Consider the following 19,876-nt stretch of genomic DNA (forward strand, 5'->3'; position numbering starts at 1 on the left):
ACAAAGACCTTGCAAAGATCACTTAGTCCAGGAAAAGGGACCAGAGTTCTGAGAAAGAAACTTGCCCAAGGGCCACACAATGAGACAGGCACAAAGTCAGGCCCAAATCCGGGGCTGTTTGTAACTGACCCTAAACAGGATGCGGAAGGGTCTGGCAAAGGGGGGCTTTGCCCTTTGGCCGGATGCTCGGACTCGTGATGAATTAACAGCCACCAATGATCCTTTGTACACTTCGAATTAACAAACCCGAATTCTAGTAAAGGGTACAACTACTGCTTTGGTATATATATTTATGAAATACATCATATGTAAGTTACATTTATATATTACAGTAACAGTTATCTTGAAAAACACCAGGTTAAGACAAAGTGAGAAGGGACACACACACTGGGGAGGTGACAAGAGCAAACATGCCGGGGGGGCGACATGCCACCCATTCCCTTAGGAATTAAGATCCTGGTCTGCACAAGACTACCCATTCCCTTAGGAACTTAGGATCCTGGTCCGCACAAGACTCAGTCCCAGTGCTGTGGGCCTGTGTACACACCCTAGCCACAAAAAGGGTACCCAAGACAAGGTCACATAAAGGGAAAAGAACTGCACTGAGCTGGTCAGGATGGGCACAATGCAGCCAGAGAAAAACAAGTATCACAGGATTTCACTCCCATGTGGAATTTAAGAAATAAAACAAATGAACAAAGTGAAAAAGAGAACAAAAAACAGGATTTTCACTACAGAAAACAAACAGATGGTCACCAGAGGGGAGGTGGGTGGGGACGGGTGAAACAGGTGATGGGGTTAAGAGTGCAGTTGTCACGAAAAGCATGAGTGACGTACAGAATTACTGAGTCACCATGTTGTACACCTGAAACTAGTATAACACTGTCGACTACACTGCAATTTTTTTTTTTTAAGAAAAAGGACGTAATGGCCCCTAAAGCCACAAACCTAAGGGAAACCCAGTGGAATGCATTTGAATAAAGAGAGAAAATTCATTCCATTTTTCCTTTACCAAGGAAATCGACTGTGGATAACTTGATGGGGCCCAGAAGAAAGGTAATACAAAAGTTCTGATTTCCAAATGGACAAGTCAGAGAAATGATGGAGACTTTAATGACTGAGACATCTCTTGAAATTTCATTTAGTTAAAAGCCAACGTATCCAACGAATTTCTGAATCCAGTGTGCTTATAAAATACGCATCCCTGAAATTGTCTGAAATCTGATTCCTTCACTGAACATGGATTACTAACCCCTGTGAACTCGGACTACTAATCCCTATGAACAGGCTCGGAAAGGAGAGATGTGGGGGAAAAAAGGAGACTAAACTTCCAAAGAAGTCTGAAAGAACCAGCTGGTGAAGCAGAAATAATCAGATGGGGAGACTGCATGACTTTTAAGTTCATGACGACCCATGAGGCAGACACTGGACCTGGTCAGATCAACAGTTTACAAATGCCAGTCCCTGTGCCAGCTGCCCCACAGTCACCAGGGACACCTGCAAAGACAGAGTTCCCAGATTGCACCAGGTCCTGTGAATCTACCCCTCTGGGAGCACACCCCAAGTGGTGGTATTTTTTTTTTTTAAGATTTTATTTATTTATTGTCAGAGAGAGAGAGAGAGAGAACACAAGCAGGTGGAGCAGCAGGCAGAGGGAGAAGCAGGCTCCTGGTTGAGCAGGAAGCTCCATGCAGGACTAGACCCCAGGACCCTGGGATCAGGACCTGAGCTGAAGGCAGACGCTCAACCAACTGAGCCACCCAGGTCCCAAGTGTCTGTATTTTTAACAAGTGTTTCATATTATTCTGATGCACAGTTAAAGCTGGAAGCACTGAGTGTGGGGAAGGCAATGTTTGAAAGGTTTAAGGATCTGTGACTCCAGGTTCCCAAGACACAGGAAACAGAGGAGTGGGAAGGGCTCTCAAAACCAGATTTCCAGTTGCATCATCACCCATGCACCACCCCCCTCAAAGATAGGGAGGAGACTACTGAGGCCACCAATGTGGGCTATCCGGGGTGCTCACTGGATGGGGGACAGAAGCCGGATGGGAAAGAGGACAGAACCTAACCCTAGCACGCGTGTCCCACGCCTATAAGACAACAGAAAGAATCGAGGGTGACAGAAAGGGCTCTCAGCTCTGTTTAGCCAAGAACGACAGCTAGGAAGGAAGGACTCACTGCTGGAAAAGGTAAAGGTCAGGGCAGGACCCAGAAGGAACAGAAGAATGCGACTGGTTGTGGGGGAATGGAAACCCCAGCTGCCTCACGTTAGAACAGACAGGTAGTGCACTGGAGGCAGCGAGAACACCGGCTTTGTGTCAGACGGACTCAGACAAAGCGCTTTCCCTTCAGCCTCCCACAACCTGTTTTATTGTTTCTCAATGGGGAACAACTCCTGCCTCAGGCTGAGCACACCAGGACAGCAGATAAGCACAGGCACAAGAAATATCACGTGCCCGGGGCCTGGAAAGACAGCAGGCTGTAGGAGCACAGTCTCTAGATCAGACCCCATCGAGAACATCGTGCTCACGTGTGGTCCAGGGCACAAGCCAGAGAAACCAGTGCTGACCCTAAGGAGGATGAATGGGAACTTTAAAGGCTTGTATCTACTAGGGCTGGGAAAGATGTGGTGAGCTCTCCAGCACAGAAGAGGGCCAGACATCAATGTTAGAGGATGCCCCGGTGGCTGAGTGTGCCCGTGTTTAGCCCTGACACGTGAGCACAGAAAGGATGAGAGCTGTTCTGCTCCTCCGGCTGTGTGTGGGAACCAAAACCTTCCCCTTCCCAGCAATCAGATCCACAATGTTAAAGACAGCCTGTAAAATGGAAGAGACAATAAGAAATCCCACCCCACAGACCACGAGATGAAACCACACTACATGGTGCACGTAAGCCAGAAACGGGAAAGGAAGCATCGTCTTTCCTCCTGTGGTCTTATCCCTTATGATTCACCTATTTCCCAGGCACAAAGCTGTAAGCTGCTCCATGAAAACTCCAGCAGACAACCACGAGTGCACGATCGGGGCAGTTATCGTACCTTGGCTTCCACCCCAGGGGAGAGCTGGTTCCCATTGACACACTGTGCAGCAGCAAGAAGGGTTTCAATCATGTGCAGAGAGAAAGACCGGTGTTAGTCTCAAATAACAGCTTAGGACCACCCACCTGCTTCTAGCTGCAAGGCTCATTCCCTCCCTCCCCATCTTTCTGTTAGGTAATCACCATCCACGGAGGAAACACAGGTCACTGTCCAACCTGTGGACAGATGTTCCAGGCAGTTGCCAGCAATCTGACCAGGGAGAGCAAGAGGCACAGGACCACAGGGCCAGAGCCACTGAATGGGCCCCGTAGCTCCTGCCAGCTTCAGTCTTCAGGGGTGTCCTTTGTAATTACCTGCGCTGGTACACTGCTCAGACCAAGGGATTGAACACAGCAGGGCTCCAGAAAGGTGCTCTCTCAGAAAAGGAGCCTGGTCTCCAGGGACCGTGCCCAAGAACCTGTGATCTACCCTCCAGCACCTGGGACACCCACATGGTCAAGGGCTAGCCTCAAATAAGGGGCACAAAGCCCTCCTCACATCTCTCTAGACTCTTAAAAAAGCTTCCTCTCCAATCTCCTAAATTATCCCATAACTCACTTCTGGGCTCATCGACTTTATCCACATTACTTCCTCATTCAAAATCCCTGCAGCAGAGACCCAGGACTCAAGACCTTGACGGCTTCATCTGACTCAGGCTCTGAACTCACAATCCTCCTGCTCCCCGCCATTTCCCAAAACCTGCCGTGCTCACCTCTGCATCTTGTCCATCAACTCCCTGCAGCATGCCCTGGCCTCCCTCTGGGATGCTTGGGCCACACCTGACTGACTTTCTCAGAATGTTCATGTAAATCCTGCCTCCCCATCAGCTTCAGAAAGGCCTCTACAAGGTGGGACCTGTGTGTTCCAGCACTGCTGGGTAAGTAACTCAGGAGTTACAAGGGGCTGACCTTGTCCACAGGTTCACTTCTTAGGTCTTCTAGGCTACATGAAAGTTTTTTCTGAGCTCTGGAAAAACACAAAAGAAAGCGAACAAAAACACAGTTACTGGACAAGATGGTGTGTCATTCATGCAGAGGACATACCAAGTGTTTTACCAGTGGTCTGTTAAGTGCATTTAGGGTCAAGGTCAGGAAAAAGTCACTCTCTCCTCACAACCACTACACAGGAGACTGGCCCATCTCAGGGAGTAGCCTGGTCAGACAATGTGTTGTTGAGGGCATGAGAACATCATTTAAATCCAAATCAGAAGGCCTTGACATTCCTCGAAAATACAGAACACACTCAATTCTATTACATCAATGGGAGCTAACTGGTCTATAGTCATAAAGAAGACTCTGCAGAGTCAAAAGGCAGGAGAGGTGCCGATATGGCCTCATCCGCGAGTCTAAGATGTAACCCTGGGAGGAAGGAGCTTTGCCACATTACAGTGGAGGTGAGCACATCAGCCAGCCACAGCTCCAGAGCATCACCTGCTAGGATCTTTCAAGCCTTTGCTCCAGCTCTGTCCTGACCAGTCTGTTCAGCAGAATTTGCTTTTTCAGAGGTTATGTTACAGAGAAGGGCCCAAACTATATAGAGAAGAGACCACGCCACCAGGGGTCACAAGAGTTACCTTGTAACAAGTCTCCTTGGCAGTGATGCTTCTCAGTTTATATGAGTAAAGCAAAATCTCTTAGTACATTGTACTAAGTACTAAGTACTTAGTACTCCTGTGAGTCTGGTCAGTGCGAGTTAATCACTGTTGACTTTTTCCTAAGTGAACTCATACATAAACTAAATTTCTTATTGTGCAAAGTGACTACCAATTGCAGTCTTTGACACTGGCATTTTTCTCTAGGGCTAAAGGCTGAGGGAAACAATGGCCCTATAGAAAGTGGGGTCCAGAACGTAGGTGCTGGAGCCCCAGCACCACTCTGGGGAAACTTCCATCATACATACGGCCAATCTCCCCAGATGCCCTCACTGAATGACACCCTGCTCTTGGCAGCGGAGCCTCTGTATCTCCATTACATGGGGCCTAACCTGGAAGCATGTTCTAAATTGTTAACCTAGGGAGCTAGAAATTGGTTCATTTTAGAGGGAACTAGACCAGTGGCAGCCAGATGACCCTATAGGCCAGCCCATTATAAGTTCATCGTCATGTGAAGCTTCCCCAAAGCAACAGAACCAAACTCCCTGTAGAAGAAATGGCTCTCCCTGAGAAGCCAGACTGTCACGGGGCTCTGGGACTCCTAAGAGCAGGAAGGACTTTCAAGAGGGGACTGTTGAAAATGAGACCTACAACATAGGATGCTCTCAGCCCCGAGGAATCCCTGACGGGCACAGATGACCTACAATCACCTCTCCTTTGAGGCTTCAACCCCTGGCCAGGTCTTTTCTCAGTGACAATGGCCCAGACCCTTAGCCCATGGGAAGGGAAGCTCATCCGTGGCTAGGAGAGGTAGGCACGTTTGTGACTGCTCCACGGCCACAGTGTGGCCACTGTCAGGGCCTGGAGCACTGCTCAGTGGAAGGGCAGATGTGCCTAGGACCTGTGGCTGTGCTCACCAAGCATGGCCAATCCCTGCCACACAGGAGCCCCAAGGGTGGGGCTGAGTGCACAGCAGCTCTGGGAACATGGTCAGGACCCCTACCTGGTTTCCAGTGATTTCTGTGGTAGTGGAGGCGGCCCCACGGCGGGAGAATTACATCTTGGAGGCATCTGCACAAGAAACAGGAATCACTGTAGGGGATACTTAATGTGTGGAGACCACCTACCATCCCTCCTCCTCCCTTGAGGAGTCCCACTTCCTCCCCTAGGTATACCACATTGGCTGTGTTGCTTCAGGTGCCTTGCTCTTTCAGGACGTCCAGGAGGAACGAGTACTGGAAACCTAGGTCCACCTGCTCCTCCTCCCCAGACGTGCCCCCATATCCCTGACACCTGAACCCCTGGGGACCCTTGCCACTCCTGCCCTCTCTGAGCTGGGTTCTTTAGCTTTCTCTTTCTTTCAGGAAGCCACCATGCACCCTTTCAGAAGCATGCCTTGTTGGTGTAGGTTAGCCAGAGTTGATGTCTGGTGCTTGCAACGAGAAGCACTAGAACGGACCTATGCACTTAACAAACGTGAGCTACCTCCACAGCCTGCCGGGCCCGTGCTGGGTGTGGGTAAGTGCTCCCCACAGCAAACAGGCCTGACAGCTGGGATAAAAGATCAGTGCAGCCGTTCTTATGATAATGACACCTCTAACAGAGGGATGGATGGGAGGAAGGGGAACTTCAGAAGAGATCTTCAGAGGGGAGAACACTTGAGAAATGAGAATGGGCTTAGTGAGAAGGCAAAAAGGGAAGAGAATTCCAGGTAGACCAAACATGAGCTAAAGGTGGCATCTAAGGAGGACACAGTTTGACGTTTTCACTGTTGTACTAAGTGCAAAGATGACGTTTTCTCTAGAGCCCGGTAAGTACCTTTTTGGTCTACTGTTGGGAGAACCCCAGCATTTATAATACGGTTGTTAAAAGCCTGGGCTTTTTGGTCTAATAAACTTGTGTCCATTTCCAGGTCCTGCCATCTAGCTGCTGTGTGACCTAAAGCAGATTAATTACCGTCTCTGAGCCTCAGCTTCACAATAAAGTAAGAATCCCAGCTGGGTGTCATTAGAAGAAATAAGGTGAGAGCCATGTACAGAGCTCGTCGCAGTAACCACACATTGGTACTGGGTGTCAATCACTCCTTCTGTATGATTGTCAGCAATCTGGAATGTTGGTCTGACTTGATAACTGGGCCACCTGGTAACATCTGAGTTCCTCCCTTAATTAAAAGAGTTGAGCTAGACCCCTAAGATCCTCTTCAGTTCAGCCATTCTAGAGTTTCATGAGCTTTTTACACCCTGAGCCAAAGCCCTTTCTCTCCTTGAGATCTAGATGTATGAGTATATATGCTTATTTGTATCTAGTCTGAATGCGGAGAGATTTGTGTAGGACAAAGAAAATCTGTCTGCTGGTTACAGTGGCTGGAGGGAGTGTCTGAAATAGGAACGGATCCCTGCAGTAGCTGAAGTTATTCCCCTCCATGAGCAAGGCACACTCATCCATTCGACAATCATCTGCATTCTCCTGGGCATCGGGCACTATTACAGACACTGGACAAATGTGGGGAGATAAAACCAAACCACCCGGGGCGCCTGGGTGGCTCAGTGGGTTAAGCCGCTGCCTTCAGCTCAGGTCGTGATCTCGGGGTCCTGGGATCGAGTCCCACATTGGGCTCTCTGCTCAGCGGAGAGCCTGCTTCCCTTCCTCTCTCTCTGCCTGCCTCTCTTGTGATTTCTCTCTGTCGAATAAATAAATCTTTAAAAAAAAAAAAAAAAAAAAAAAAAACCAAACCACCCTTGGTCTCTGCTTATACCCCAGAGAGGAAAGACAAAAGAAACAAGGAACTGGATTGAGAGTTCCTATCCTTGCAAGTCCAGCGTCCATGATGTCAACCCTCCCAGTCAGGACACAGGCCAGTGCCTGGGCCCCTACACGCCCTTGGTGCTCTCCCCAGGGCCTTGGGGGCCACTCCATCCATTTAATTTTTTACCTGTCAAGATTTATACCTGACAAGTACCTGACTAGATCATCCCCCAAGCTCTGTGTAAGCTTCAAGGGCCTGCCTAAACCCCCATCATGGGTGAAACAAAGCACCTCTGGTTTAAAGAATTCTTCAGGGCCTTTATTCGCAGTGTTCCACTTTCTGAAACTTCCCTCGAGTTCTTCTTCATTGATTAAGAGAGTTCTTTCCGAAGGCCCTGGAAGCATTAATGCAGAAGGGGGGATCACTATTGTGGGAGTTATTCAGAAGCCCCAAATTAACACAAAATTCTAACAGTCTTTCTTCATTAAGAAAGCCTAAGGAGGGGCGCCTGGGTGGCTCAGTGGGTTAAGCCTCTGCCTTCGGCTCAGGTCATGATCTCAGGGTCCTGGGATTGAGCCCCACATTGGGCTCTCTGCTCAGGAGGGAGCCTGCTTCCCACCACCCCCCAACCTGCCTCTCTGCCTACTTGTGATCTCTCTCTCTCTGTCAAGTAAATAAATAAATAAAATCTTTAAAAAAAATAATTAAAAAAAAAAAAGAAAGCCTAAGGAATACATAAAGGTACACTTTGACTCAGACTCTTCAGGGTATCTGAAGATGGACTGTCATGAGGGTCATCTCAAGGGCAAAGCTCATGTATAGAACATAGAGAAACCCCTAGGACTCCTTCCCAACCTTCTCACTCCTTGGCCACAGGCAATCAGGCTCTGACTTGACCCCAAATACCAAAGAAGAGGGAAAACAGGGAGGCGATGTGTGTGCAGGCCCAGCAGAAGCTCGGCCAGAATGAGAGGTCTCTGGATGCTCTCGGAGCAGCTGCCTCCTCTGAAGTAGCTGCTTTTCCAGGACTGTGATAGGAGCTCAGGCAGTGGCACGAAGGGTAAGACAGCCTACAGCCCGCTGTGCTCAGATGAACACTAATGCTGCATGGGAGGTGCATTCACCCTGGGCAGCAAATACGAAACACGGATAGCTCTCCCCGCCCTGTGCCTTCCTACAGGAACCCAGGCACCCAGGGACTTAAAGATGGCTCCCTGAGTGTCCTAGCAATCTACTGGGGGAACTTTTAGATTCCTCTGGAGGTGGGCAAGCTCTAATCCTCCAAGAGGGTACCGAACTAATTTTTGGTCCGGGTCTGACTGGACTCACTGCCCCTAAGGGGTATGCTGGAAAGACACACAGCCGATCTCCAAGAATGGGGATTCCCAAGGGCTCGCACTGATGGCTTTACTTTCTTGATGATCTGCTTAGTCTCTGGGAGCTCTGGACTACCATCAGACATAGTTTGTAGAAAACAACAGCTGTCGGTTTCCCACCATCCAGGAGAAGCTAACCAGCTCCATTCTCTAGCAGGATCTTCTCCAAATGAAGATGAAGAGCCTTCTGGCAAAATGCCCCTGGGTTTAACCCAGTCAATGAAATCCCTCTGGGAGAAAAGGGCAGAGCCCTCCTTGCCCTCACCTTGTGTTGCCATCATCATCTCCTTCGCCCTTCGGTACTGGTTTAGCAGTCCTGTGAGCTCCTCTATCCGACGGTCCTGTCACAGTAGGAGAGTAGACTATACGTGAACACCACCACTGACACCTCCAAGGATTTCATGGGTGGGGGGGTCCACAAGGGTGGGAGGACACACGGAGAAGAGATGCCACAGGGAACCTAAGGAACGCTTGAATGGGAAGCTGGGCATCCAGCCTCCTTCCCACAGAGCCTGGCTTCTCAGTGCTCTGCTAGGCCACTCCCAACATTCTTGCCTCTACCCAAAGGCAAGAGTTCAATCTCTAGCCATAAAATAGTCCTTCTAGGGGCTTAAACATTTCCCGATCAGAACAATGACTATCTCCCCTCCTGAGGCAGCCTTAGAAATCTGTCTCCTAGTTCAACTATTGTTCTCTGGAGCTACATGCAAAGAAAGATTAAAATAAAGCTGGTGTGTTTATCCCCAATTCCCTCACCTGTTCCTGGGAAGTCTGAGATTCCGTGTACAACAGACGAAATCTCCCAGAGGAGATCATTTCTTTCTGCAAAGGTCTGGGGGCTTGGGAGGCCACACAGATTCTGGCCCTAGACAGACTTGGGGGGTGAAACCTGGATACACTATCTACTGTGACCTGACCTTGGACAAGATTCAAGTGCTCTGAACTCATCTGTAAGGTGCAGGGTTGTGATGCTCAGAGCTGACATCCATCCCAGGGAGGTGCTCTCTAGTTACAGAGCGGGCTCCCCTAGGATTTACAGGGATCAGACGTGATGGACAGAAGGTGGGGGGTAAGCACATGGCATGCTGCTTAGTGTCTCTGCGATGAGTCTACACCAGACAGTGCACAGAGGAGACTGGTGTCTAAGCGGGAATCTAAGCAGTTATGACATTGGCAATAACTGCGGCGGTATTTTTCCCCCCACACCTACATGAACAGGTACCACTTTAATCTGTCTCTGGGAGATTTCACTTAGGCCAAGTTCCTAGGCATCAAGGGCAAAAACAGGTGGCCGAGGCTCAGTGTCTAAGAGGCAGAAGCCATTCTCCTGACATATCCCTGGGTCAGCAGCCTAATGGGCATGACCCTGCCCAGAATATCAGAGACCAGTAGGGACCAAACAGCCAGAGACATCAGCAGAGGAAGGAGAGGGCTGCTTGCCTGACGATCATCTTACCTTATCTTCATTGGCAACAAGCAAAGTTTCCATCCCCATTTTCAGACGTTGAATTTCTTGGTCTAAAAGAATTCAGGTGTGGGAAGAATTATGCAAACAGAGACAGCCATCCCCACATGCTAAGCTGCTGATACTTTGTGAATCAACCGCACACGGGATCTTCTACTTCTTTAAAAGCCTGTGACGATGTCTGGCATAGTCAGTCTCATTAAACATTTGTTGGACTACTCAATGAATGAACGAGCCTAGTATTTTGTCTTTTTATAGACGTTAGTGGGGAAAAATCTAAATGCCATTTACTCAAAGGTGACACAGAAAAACCCCCAAATCTTTCAAAATCAACATCTCGAAAGAATACAGACATTTACTGCTGATTACCTGAGTGGGCATGCACCTGGGCTGCTAACTAGTTTTAGAGAAAATCCTACAGTCCCATGGACTGCAGCAAAGGTGAATTTAAAATAAGGAAAAAAAAAAAAAAGAGCCCACAGCTGAATGAAGATGAGAAAAAAATGATTATGTAAAAGAGCTGGTGGGTACTTGGCTTAATTTAAAATGGTATAGTCAGAATTGACTAACAATGTTTAGATACATCTATAAATATATTCAAACAAACTCTACAGTTAAGGAAAACTATCTTATTTCATAAGCCTACAGAATTTCCCAGTGTACCTCTGTGTGGACGACCCATGGCCTGCTCTCCCTCTGGGTCTAACAGGGACTCTTGATTTCTTCCCCAACTGGTCTGCAGAGCCAAAGGCCAGTGCCTAAAGGAGTCAGAGGTCTCTCTGCTAAATATTTAGGCCTAGGGACTGTCACATAGTTGGGAGTTCCAAAACAAGGACCTGTCCCCAATCCTAAACTGATTAATGCAAAAGGAACAGGGACGACTATGTAAGCAAAGCAAGGAGATGAAGGAACTAAAGTACAGGCATCCCACTGGCAACGAGAACAGAAAGAGTAAATTTATGGGCTTTGTGTACATAGTCATAGGAATTCATTTTCAGGGGAAAGTAGACAGTGACTGCTCATTATCTTGGGCTCTTGGTAGCTGAAGACCAACTCTGCAGCTCCACTTGTGGGAGGAGGGTAGTATGAAGACTGGCAAACCTCAGTGCTTTGGGCAGAACCCAACCTGTGCAGCAAATGACAAAAGGACCAGCTCCAAGAATTACCTGATGATGGACTAGAAGGCCTGGACTGCAGAGAAGCATAGGGTGGAGGGGGAAGGCTGCCTGGCCTCGAGTCAGGGCTCGGCATTCTATGCAGGTCAAGCATCGCAGAGAAGCTAGGATATCTTAGGGGGCCCCAGCCTCCACCCTGAGCCTTGGCAGGTAGGGGACACACTCAAAGACTTGGGAAGACACTGAGAGAGGCTGGGGGAAGGACGAACATATGGGTCACCAATTTTCTTCTCCAGCCTGAGTCTTAGCTTCAGGGCTGCGTGGCTTCCCCACCCCAGCCAGGGACCCAGGCTCAGCTGCGCTAAGGCTGACCAGGGACCCAGCAGTGGGGCCAATCCCCAAGGCTACCGGACCTCGGCCAGCATCGCTCTGCAGCCTGGTGGTGGGAGGAGAAATCAGGAGGTGTGTGGATTCTGTACTCCAGGTGAACAGCTGTAAACACTCAATAGGTGTGAGTAAGAGGATCTGAGGATTCACCCTCTCGTTTTAATCAGCGGACTTGAGCTTATCAAGGTCCACTCACCACACTTCCACTCACTCAGGATTTCTTAGGAGCCTACCACGGCTGAATGCTGTGTGCGGCTCTGTGGATCCAGTCTTAAAGAGAACAGACACAGACCTGGCCCCACAGTGAGGACCACAGTCTACACCACGGAACTTCCCCCAGTGCAGCCCTGACACATTTAAGTGCTAGGATGGAAGTTAGAGAAAAGTAGGACTGGGGGTGGGGGTGCACTTCGTTAAGGTAGGGGGGCCAGAATAGGTCTGAGGGGTAACAGTGAGTTGAGATCTATAGGATGAGAATTAACTGCTTTGTTTCTGTGCCCTCAGGGCCTGGTATGAGTACCAGGCAGGCATCTACAAGTGACTGAATCACTAAAGTCTCCTCTGGGGGGAGGACACAAAGGAAGTCCTTCCAGTCAAGTGAAGGAAGAGCTCCAGGGGGGCTGCACAGAGCTTCGTGATCAGACTACACATGAGAAGTTCACGGCCGTGAGTCCACAACAGAGCTGTGCTTTATAGGCCCATTCACCTGCACGCTCATTTGTTCGCTCAGACAAGTTTGCATGCACGCAGGCACACACAGCAAGCCTACTCGCACAGGCACACACACACACACCCACTCACAGACACATGTGTCCGGGGGCCAGGGGCAACCACGTCCTATTACCGTCCAGCGGTTACCTTTCTCTGCGTGGTCACTGTGGAGGGCCGCAGTCCGGGAGAGCTGGCTGTGCAGACGCTCGATTTCAGCAGCCTTCAGGGCCACCTGCTCTTGCAGCTGGGCCACCTCAGCCTGAAAGAACAACAGAGGGTCCCCAGGAGCTCAGAGGGACTACCAGACTGTGATGGAGTGCCTCAAGCCTCTCACCACCCAGGACCGATGGGTCCTAGAGCCTGCCTGACAGTCAGGGACAGAAGCGGCAGAGGTGAGCAGTTAGGGGAGCTTACTGCCCTCCCCGCAAGGGGGCACTCTGTCCGCTGAACTCATTCTTCCAGGCCCATTTGGCCCTGCCCACAGCTCGGGCTGGTCCCCTGCATCCTTCCACCTGACTAGGTGGCCCAGTCACCATGGAGTCCTGATGAGCCGGGATGGCGTGCCATGGGAGAGCTGCTGATGGACAGTCTCCTTCTGGCTGTGGTCTTCCTTCTCCCCAGAGACTCACACGAAGCCACTGGGACAAGTGCACACGGGTTCCATTTTCCCAGCTCATCCAGGAAGTACAGTGGAAATCAAACCACTACTGGTAGACAAAGAGTAAGCCAAGGGTTCCTCCTGGAAGTACTTTCCCACCCTTCAGGCATAGCCACGGCCTCTGCCCAGGCTCCAGGAACCCACACACGCTCACGTACGTGTCCACACATACAAGCACTCAGGTGCACCGAGCAGACACACTGTGGCAAATAAAGCAGGTAAGCACAGCCACAACGGCGCATACACACATTCATACCCACATGTACATGGACTGTTGTACTGGGCAGTTCCCACATCTCTACTAAGCAGAGCAGGTTAAATTTCACACATAACAGTAAGTGTGATTATTCATGCATTCTCATACTCATGAGAAGATCAGAACGGTGTCAGTCCCATCCCACAGGGCACACTGGCTTTGGAGCCAAACCTGGATTCTCTCATTTTCTACTTGGGTGACCTTAGGAAAGTTAACCTTTCCGAGTCTTGCCTCATGTATGAAACAGGGAAAACAGCATTTACCTCATAGGGCAGTGGTGAGGATTTAGTAAGATAATAGTCACGGACAACTTAGCCTCATGCTTGGTAGACAGTAAGTGCTCAATAAATGCTGCCACTGTGGCTCCTCTCATTGTAATCCTTCCCTTGTGGATAACCAGCTAGTTCTTTGAGCACCAAACTAGACAAAGAAAGAGGGTGAGGACTAACTCTAGAGCCAGTCAACACACATGGAGCCCAGTCTTCTGGCGATCTCTCCCCGGGGGGAGCCCAGTCACATCCCTGTCATGCCTCAAGGTCATGGAATGGGCTGTCCTTTCCCACAGGGGCCGAAGTTAACCTTCAAACAATTTCAAGGAACCAGATGAGCCCTGAGCCTTCTGGTGGCTCCTCTGCCCCACAGGCCTGCGTTCAGTCTCAGGACACACTGGCGGAGCGCCCACTCTGCCTGGGCCTCCGTGCTTGCTGACTACTCACGTCAAGCCTCACTCGCTCCTCACAGGAAACCATGGAAGGAAGTAATATCCCTGCGTGTTGCTTCTGGGGAGACACCAGGACTGGAACCCGGGACACAAACCCCACCCACTCCCAAGCCAGCTGCTATTCACTGTGGCCTGCGTGCTTTGGAGTTAACAGCACAGGTGAAGGCCACTATTACGGGGTGAGGGCTCCCTGAGCCCACCTCAGGGTCCCTGAAAAAACCTTCCCTGATATCCCCCAAAAGGGAAAGAGATGACCATGGAGGGGGAGGGAGGATCTCCTTACTCGAAATTGTCCTATGGAGCACTGACCCTTTGCTCTGTGGTATTGACCCACAGAGGCCAAACAAACAAGCCTCGCTATGTCAAACTGCTTGCTGAGACCCACAGCTTTCCCTGGCTCACGGAGGGCCTCACTGCCCATGGATGACCACTACCAGCATCCATGGCTTCCAGAAACCTTAGCCTTGAGACCTGCAGTCCAATCTCCTCTCACTTCTGCAAGGACCATACTATTCTTCGGAGATAGTTTCCTAACCTCTTTTGTACCTCCTACAACCATTTTCCCCTTTCTCCGCAGTCGGAGTGAGAGCTGGTCTCTGTCAGCAATCTGGATGCCCAGTGCCTGTCTGTAGGAGCCACGATGGACGTCAGTGATGTGGGCCCATGGAGGCAGAGCCCAGCACCTGGCACAGGAAGGTCTCTTCTCTCCGAGGCCTGCCTCTGGGTGAGGTCACCTACTGAAAACCCTATAGACTAAGTGCCTGGGCCAAACCTCCCTTTTGTCAAATTCCACAGAATGGGTCTGAAATGACAGGTGTCCCCACAGGTGGGGACCCTAATCTACCACAGCCCACAGGCTCTCTACCTGACCACAAGGGCAAAGGACGGTCCTGCCACAGCCACCAAGGCTGCAGCTGTGGGGCAAGAGGTCCAAGGCAAAGGCATGCACACTGGCGCCGGCGGGGGCGGGGGGGTGCCCCAGCTCCCTACAGGTACGCGGCCTGGTTAAACCCAGGGAGCAGGCCCTGCTACTGCCGCACTAGAAAATGAATGGCCTACAGGGACTGACATGCTGTATGCAGAAAACTGAAGAGAACTTTCAAGAAGAGCACAGGTTTTTACTGTAGGGAATCGGATTTTATAGGAAAGAGAGCATGGTTTTTGGAAAGACAGAGATCCAGACTGGAACCTCACCTTGGCCACTCTGGACCTCGGCTTTCTTGCCACTAAAATGAGGATAGTGAATCCACAGACCTCACTACCTCATTTCATAGATCAAACGAGAAAAGGTGGGCAAAGGGCTTGATGCCTTCTGGCATGCCCAAACCTGGGAGTTACCAAATAACCCGTCGTATCTCAAAGGGTTATATGCCAAGGCAAAGAGCTTAGGTGACCTAAAAAGAGTTATTTGGTCTTATAATAGGTGGTGTGTACAACTCTGGAGGCTTCCCTGAGACAGGACTCGCCTGAGTGGAGCCCTGTGACAACAGGTTCTGGGCTCTTTGAGAAAATGACTGAAGCACCATACACACAAAGTTCCCCTTAGATAAAAACAGGGCTGTAGATAAGCAGGTTCGGATTGCCTATGGTTGCTGCTGACTTGGTAAGATGTTGGAAGCTCCTTAACTGCTCTGTGCCTCGGCCTCCTCATCCATACAATGGTGAAGAAAATTTTATACAGACATCAATATCACGTTCAGAGTTCTAATAGCAGGACATACATTGTATATAAGTGGTCAACAGTAGAAACTGAGACAGAGAGACAAAGAAAGAGAGAGACCCCCCAAAAGAGAAATTCCTAGAATGAAATATTACAAATGGTAGCTCCTAGGGGCGGGGGGTGGGTTGGGATCTTTATTCATTTTTTATGGCTTAAAAAGCCCATATAATAAGTACTTTTTTATAATCATTAAAAGTTAACTTATAGAAAAAAATAAAATTACAAACTAGAAGTGAAGAAAATTCTTATGGATTTTTTAAAATCCTAGTAAGAAGCAAACATGTCAATCTGGCTAACACCTCTGGGTGGCACTGCAGAGACCTTAGTGAAATAGAGGGTGCGTTCAGAAGCTCCCTTACCCAGAATGACGCTCCAGGTCTGTTCCCTTCCCCCGCCCCCCAGGGTAGCCTAGCTCCCTAGTTCAACAAAAGCATGATTTAATTAAAACAATTGTCAAAGTATATTTATATAGACAAAATATGTATTCGAGGCTAAAAATACAGCATGCCTATTTTAAAAACATTATTTAAAAACATCATTAAAGGGACTGCTACATTTAAAAAAATGCAGCCCCTATTAACATTGGTGTTCATCTGCCTTCAGACTTCTCACTTGCTCATAGCCCCTTCCCGGTCCCACGTCAGCCCAGCAGTGCTACAGAACACAGCAAGAGGAAGGAGACTCAGCTGCTCCAGCAGCATCTAATCCCAGGGGGGCTTTCCCTTTGAAAATAGCCTTCTGGATCTTCTGTCTGTGTGGGCGCACAGTAGGGTCAATCTGCGTGTTTCCAGCTCAGGCTATTGCAAACCCTGAGCCTGAACACAGACCCTCTCCAGTGGCCCTCAGTGACTCCCCAAAAGCACCAGTAACTGCCTCGTACCTTAGTGGCCTTCAGCTTCCACTCATACTGATTCCGTTCATTCTCCAATTCTTCCACCTTGATTTTGAGGTGCCTGAGCTCTTGCAGTAACTCCTGGAGAGATGAGGGGGGAAAACAGAGTTCTGATGGTGACAGAGCATGATGGCCCCTGGATCGACAACCCTGGGTAGGCTCATGCACAGGATGCCAGGGGCAGGAGCTCCTGCGTCATGCTCCGCGCAGCAGCTCGAGTCTTGAACCATGGTCCTGTTCCGGGAAAAGCTGTTTGGGCCATTAGAAAACAGAAGCCAGGGAGTTTTAGGCACAGGAAGAGAAAATGTTCTTATTTTTAGAACCTGTTCTGATCCGTGTCCTCTGCAGGGTGCACCCAGATCATGCCCAAGTGTGTGGGGGCGAGGACAGGTAGGATATGAGAGCGAGAGCAACACAGATGCAAAAATGAGGCAGCTTCTTGCAGACAAAGTAGCGGAAAGCAGGCCAGGTGGGAGCATCCCTCTGTGCTGGGGAGTCGAGGAACCTGGAGAGGGCAGTGTGATCCTGGAAGGCTCCAGAGAGGAAGGGACAACCAGCAGGACAGAAGACACTAAGAGGCCAAATGCCAAATATAGTGCCAGTCTGAGTGTTCCTGGGCAGAGAGTTGGGTCCACTTGAGAGGAGGGAGGGAGAAGGCAACCCAGCAGAGGGAGAACACAGGAGGCAGAAAGGGGGACGTGCTGTTAGACTGGGGCAGAGGATGGGTGGCATGCAGTGGGGGGTGAGGCCAGAGAGGTAAGGTGGGGCCCTACTGGAAAGGCTTTGGATGAGGATATAAGGAGCTCAGATGCCATTCTCTGTCCAGTAAGGAGCCACTGAAGGTTGCTTAATGAGGAAGGTATCATTGAACAACTTGCCCGTGGTGAGTCAGGTTTGTTTCTTCTGACTACAGGGCCCTTGCTCTCTAAACTATCCCTTTAGCAAAGATGACACCGCTAAACTCCCTTGTCCCAAACTGAGGCTTCTTTAACAGTGGATTGGTCCTGCTGACTGGTTCCTATCTCACTTCCAGACTTTCTGATCTCCAGATTCTCAGACTCCCTACTCAACACCTCCACGCAGGCATCTCACGATGGTTGTAGCCTGGGTGGAACACCTTACTCCCCCTTGTAGACATTCCTGTTCCACAAAACTCCATCTCCGTGCACCTACTCCCTGTGCCAGAAACCCAGGGCCCATTCCTGGCACCTCACTCTCCCCCAAGATGGGGAGACACAGAAATCCCCAAGCCTTGCGAATTCCACCTCCAGGGAAAGGAGTCTCTCCTTTCTCCCCAGCTCGGCCACCACTACTCTGACCTAGCAGCTCGCGTCCACAGCCCGGACAGTGTCACCAGGGCCTGCTCCTCTGTCGCCTTGCCCTTCCTGAAGGCCCTGACTCCCACGGCATCGGGGAACAATACCATCAAAGCATGCCTCTGGTCCTAGCATTCCCTCGAAACTCCCCAAAGCTCCTCAAAACTCCTAGGCTGCCCAGCCTAACCCGGCACCCGGCCTGCCCTTGATATTACCCTCGCCTCTCTCCCTGGGCAAGCAATAGCCACACTGGCCACTTTGTAGCTCCCCTTTCGATGCGGCCCTTTACACACACCTTCAATCCCTCTTGTCTGCAGCTGTCAATTCCCGCCCATCCTCAGGCGTCGGAGGCCAACCTATGGAGACCTCCCCCCTTCTTCAGGCCTCCTTACTACACTCCCACAGGGCACCCTGGAGCTCTCCTCCATCATCTGCAATCAGACATTTACTGGTATGATTGCGAACAGCTAGTATTCCTCTTACACTGTGAACTTCGGGAGGGACTTGGCTAACTCCAAGTCTGCGTCGCTGCCTTGTGGCACACAGGTGTGCCTTACCTCCTGATGAACAAACATGTGAAATTCAATTCAGCATTTAACCAGCCTGGAGCTGAGACAGTCTGCCAAAATGTTACACTGCTTACCCTTGAATTTTGTCAGGTAATTCATCAAGATTTTCTCGCAGCTAAGGAAAACATTTGTTGATGCCCTTTTAAAAGAGATGCCTTCCAGGCAAAGATCACTGCACCCGTGACTTGCGGCATTAGACTTAAACGCCTGGTGGGATGGGTGGCTTATCAGGGATGGTTCTGGGAGCACATTTCTGGCCCTGCCTGAGAGGCCACCAACAGGGCACAGAGAGCATAATGCGGCCAGGCTCTGGTGATCTCTTTGGCACAACCTCCTCTTTCTAGGTTGTCTGCTGTCCATCATCGGCTATAAGCACTGGTGTGAATTTTAGCCTCTTTTAGCCTTCTTCCTGGGGTGACCCACTCAACATGGGGCATACCCAGTACTTTCTCAGCCCTTCCCTATACAAATCCACACTTATATCTGGACTCTCATTTTCCCCCCTCTTATCATTTATTTAATCTAGGAAGAAATTTCCCCCAACCTTATCTGCCGCCCCCCAGTCTGCCCCCAAGCTTCTCCCCTCATACCTGAGTCTGGGTGAAGTTTCCACATGTTCCACGGTTGAGTATGGACTGTGGTTAACTACAGAGCTGAGGCAGACCCTCTGCTGTGCTCATGGCTACTGTGACCCTGACCTTCCCTCAGACCTTCCAGTCCTCTTTGACTGCACGCTTTTGAGGCACAGGACATCTCCACGCAGCTTCCATCACCAGGCCCAGCTAGGACACACAGGACACCGTCCCACTAGTACAAGGGGCCAAGTCCAGGACACCAGTCAGATACATCCCACAGGGCCCAGAGTTTGTGAAATCCCTTTCCTAGACATTCAGATGATGACCTCGCTGTCATAGCAAATGGAAAGTTGTGTTCTATTTTCTCACTAGGGATCAACTTGTTTAAAAATAAACTTGAAAGAATTATTTCATGATGCTGTTATTTTAAAAAAAAAAAAAATCCCGAGGCACGTGGGTGGCTCAGTTGGTTAAATGTTTGCTTTCAGCTCAGGTCATGATCCCGCGATCCTGGCACTGAGCCGTGCATCGGGCTTCCTGCTCAGCGGGGCCCTGCTTCTCCCTCTGACTCCCCTTCAACGCCCAGCTTGTGTGCCTGCGCGTGCACTCTCTCTCTCTCAAATAAATAAATAGATAGAATCTTAAAGAAAAAAATCCATGAAATGGAACTTTAATCAACCCCCCAGCCCAGGAGTGTCTGAA

At 49.9% G+C, this 19,876-nt stretch overlaps 1 protein-coding gene across 11 annotated transcripts in view; it reads right to left on the bottom strand.

The window, feature by feature from the left end:
- PPFIBP2 (PPFIA binding protein 2) overlaps nt 1–19,876 on the bottom strand; it is a 144,286-nt gene that overhangs the window by 18,643 nt on the left and 105,767 nt on the right. For all 11 annotated transcript variants that reach the window (XM_046016437.1, XM_046016430.1, XM_046016428.1 and 8 more), the window contains 8 exons: nt 16,703–16,795; nt 12,615–12,726; nt 10,246–10,307; nt 9,055–9,130; nt 7,704–7,807; nt 5,671–5,738; nt 3,985–4,042; nt 3,038–3,079 (listed from right to left, as the gene is read on the bottom strand). In XM_046016437.1, coding sequence (XP_045872393.1) covers nt 3,038–3,079; nt 3,985–4,042; nt 5,671–5,738; nt 7,704–7,807; nt 9,055–9,130; nt 10,246–10,307; nt 12,615–12,726; nt 16,703–16,795 — 615 coding nt within the window. The remainder of the gene's footprint in view (nt 1–3,037; nt 3,080–3,984; nt 4,043–5,670; nt 5,739–7,703; nt 7,808–9,054; nt 9,131–10,245; nt 10,308–12,614; nt 12,727–16,702; nt 16,796–19,876) is intronic.

Source organism: Meles meles, chromosome 8, assembly GCF_922984935.1.
Source record: "Meles meles chromosome 8, mMelMel3.1 paternal haplotype, whole genome shotgun sequence".
Classification (NCBI taxonomy): Eukaryota; Metazoa; Chordata; class Mammalia; order Carnivora; family Mustelidae; genus Meles; species Meles meles.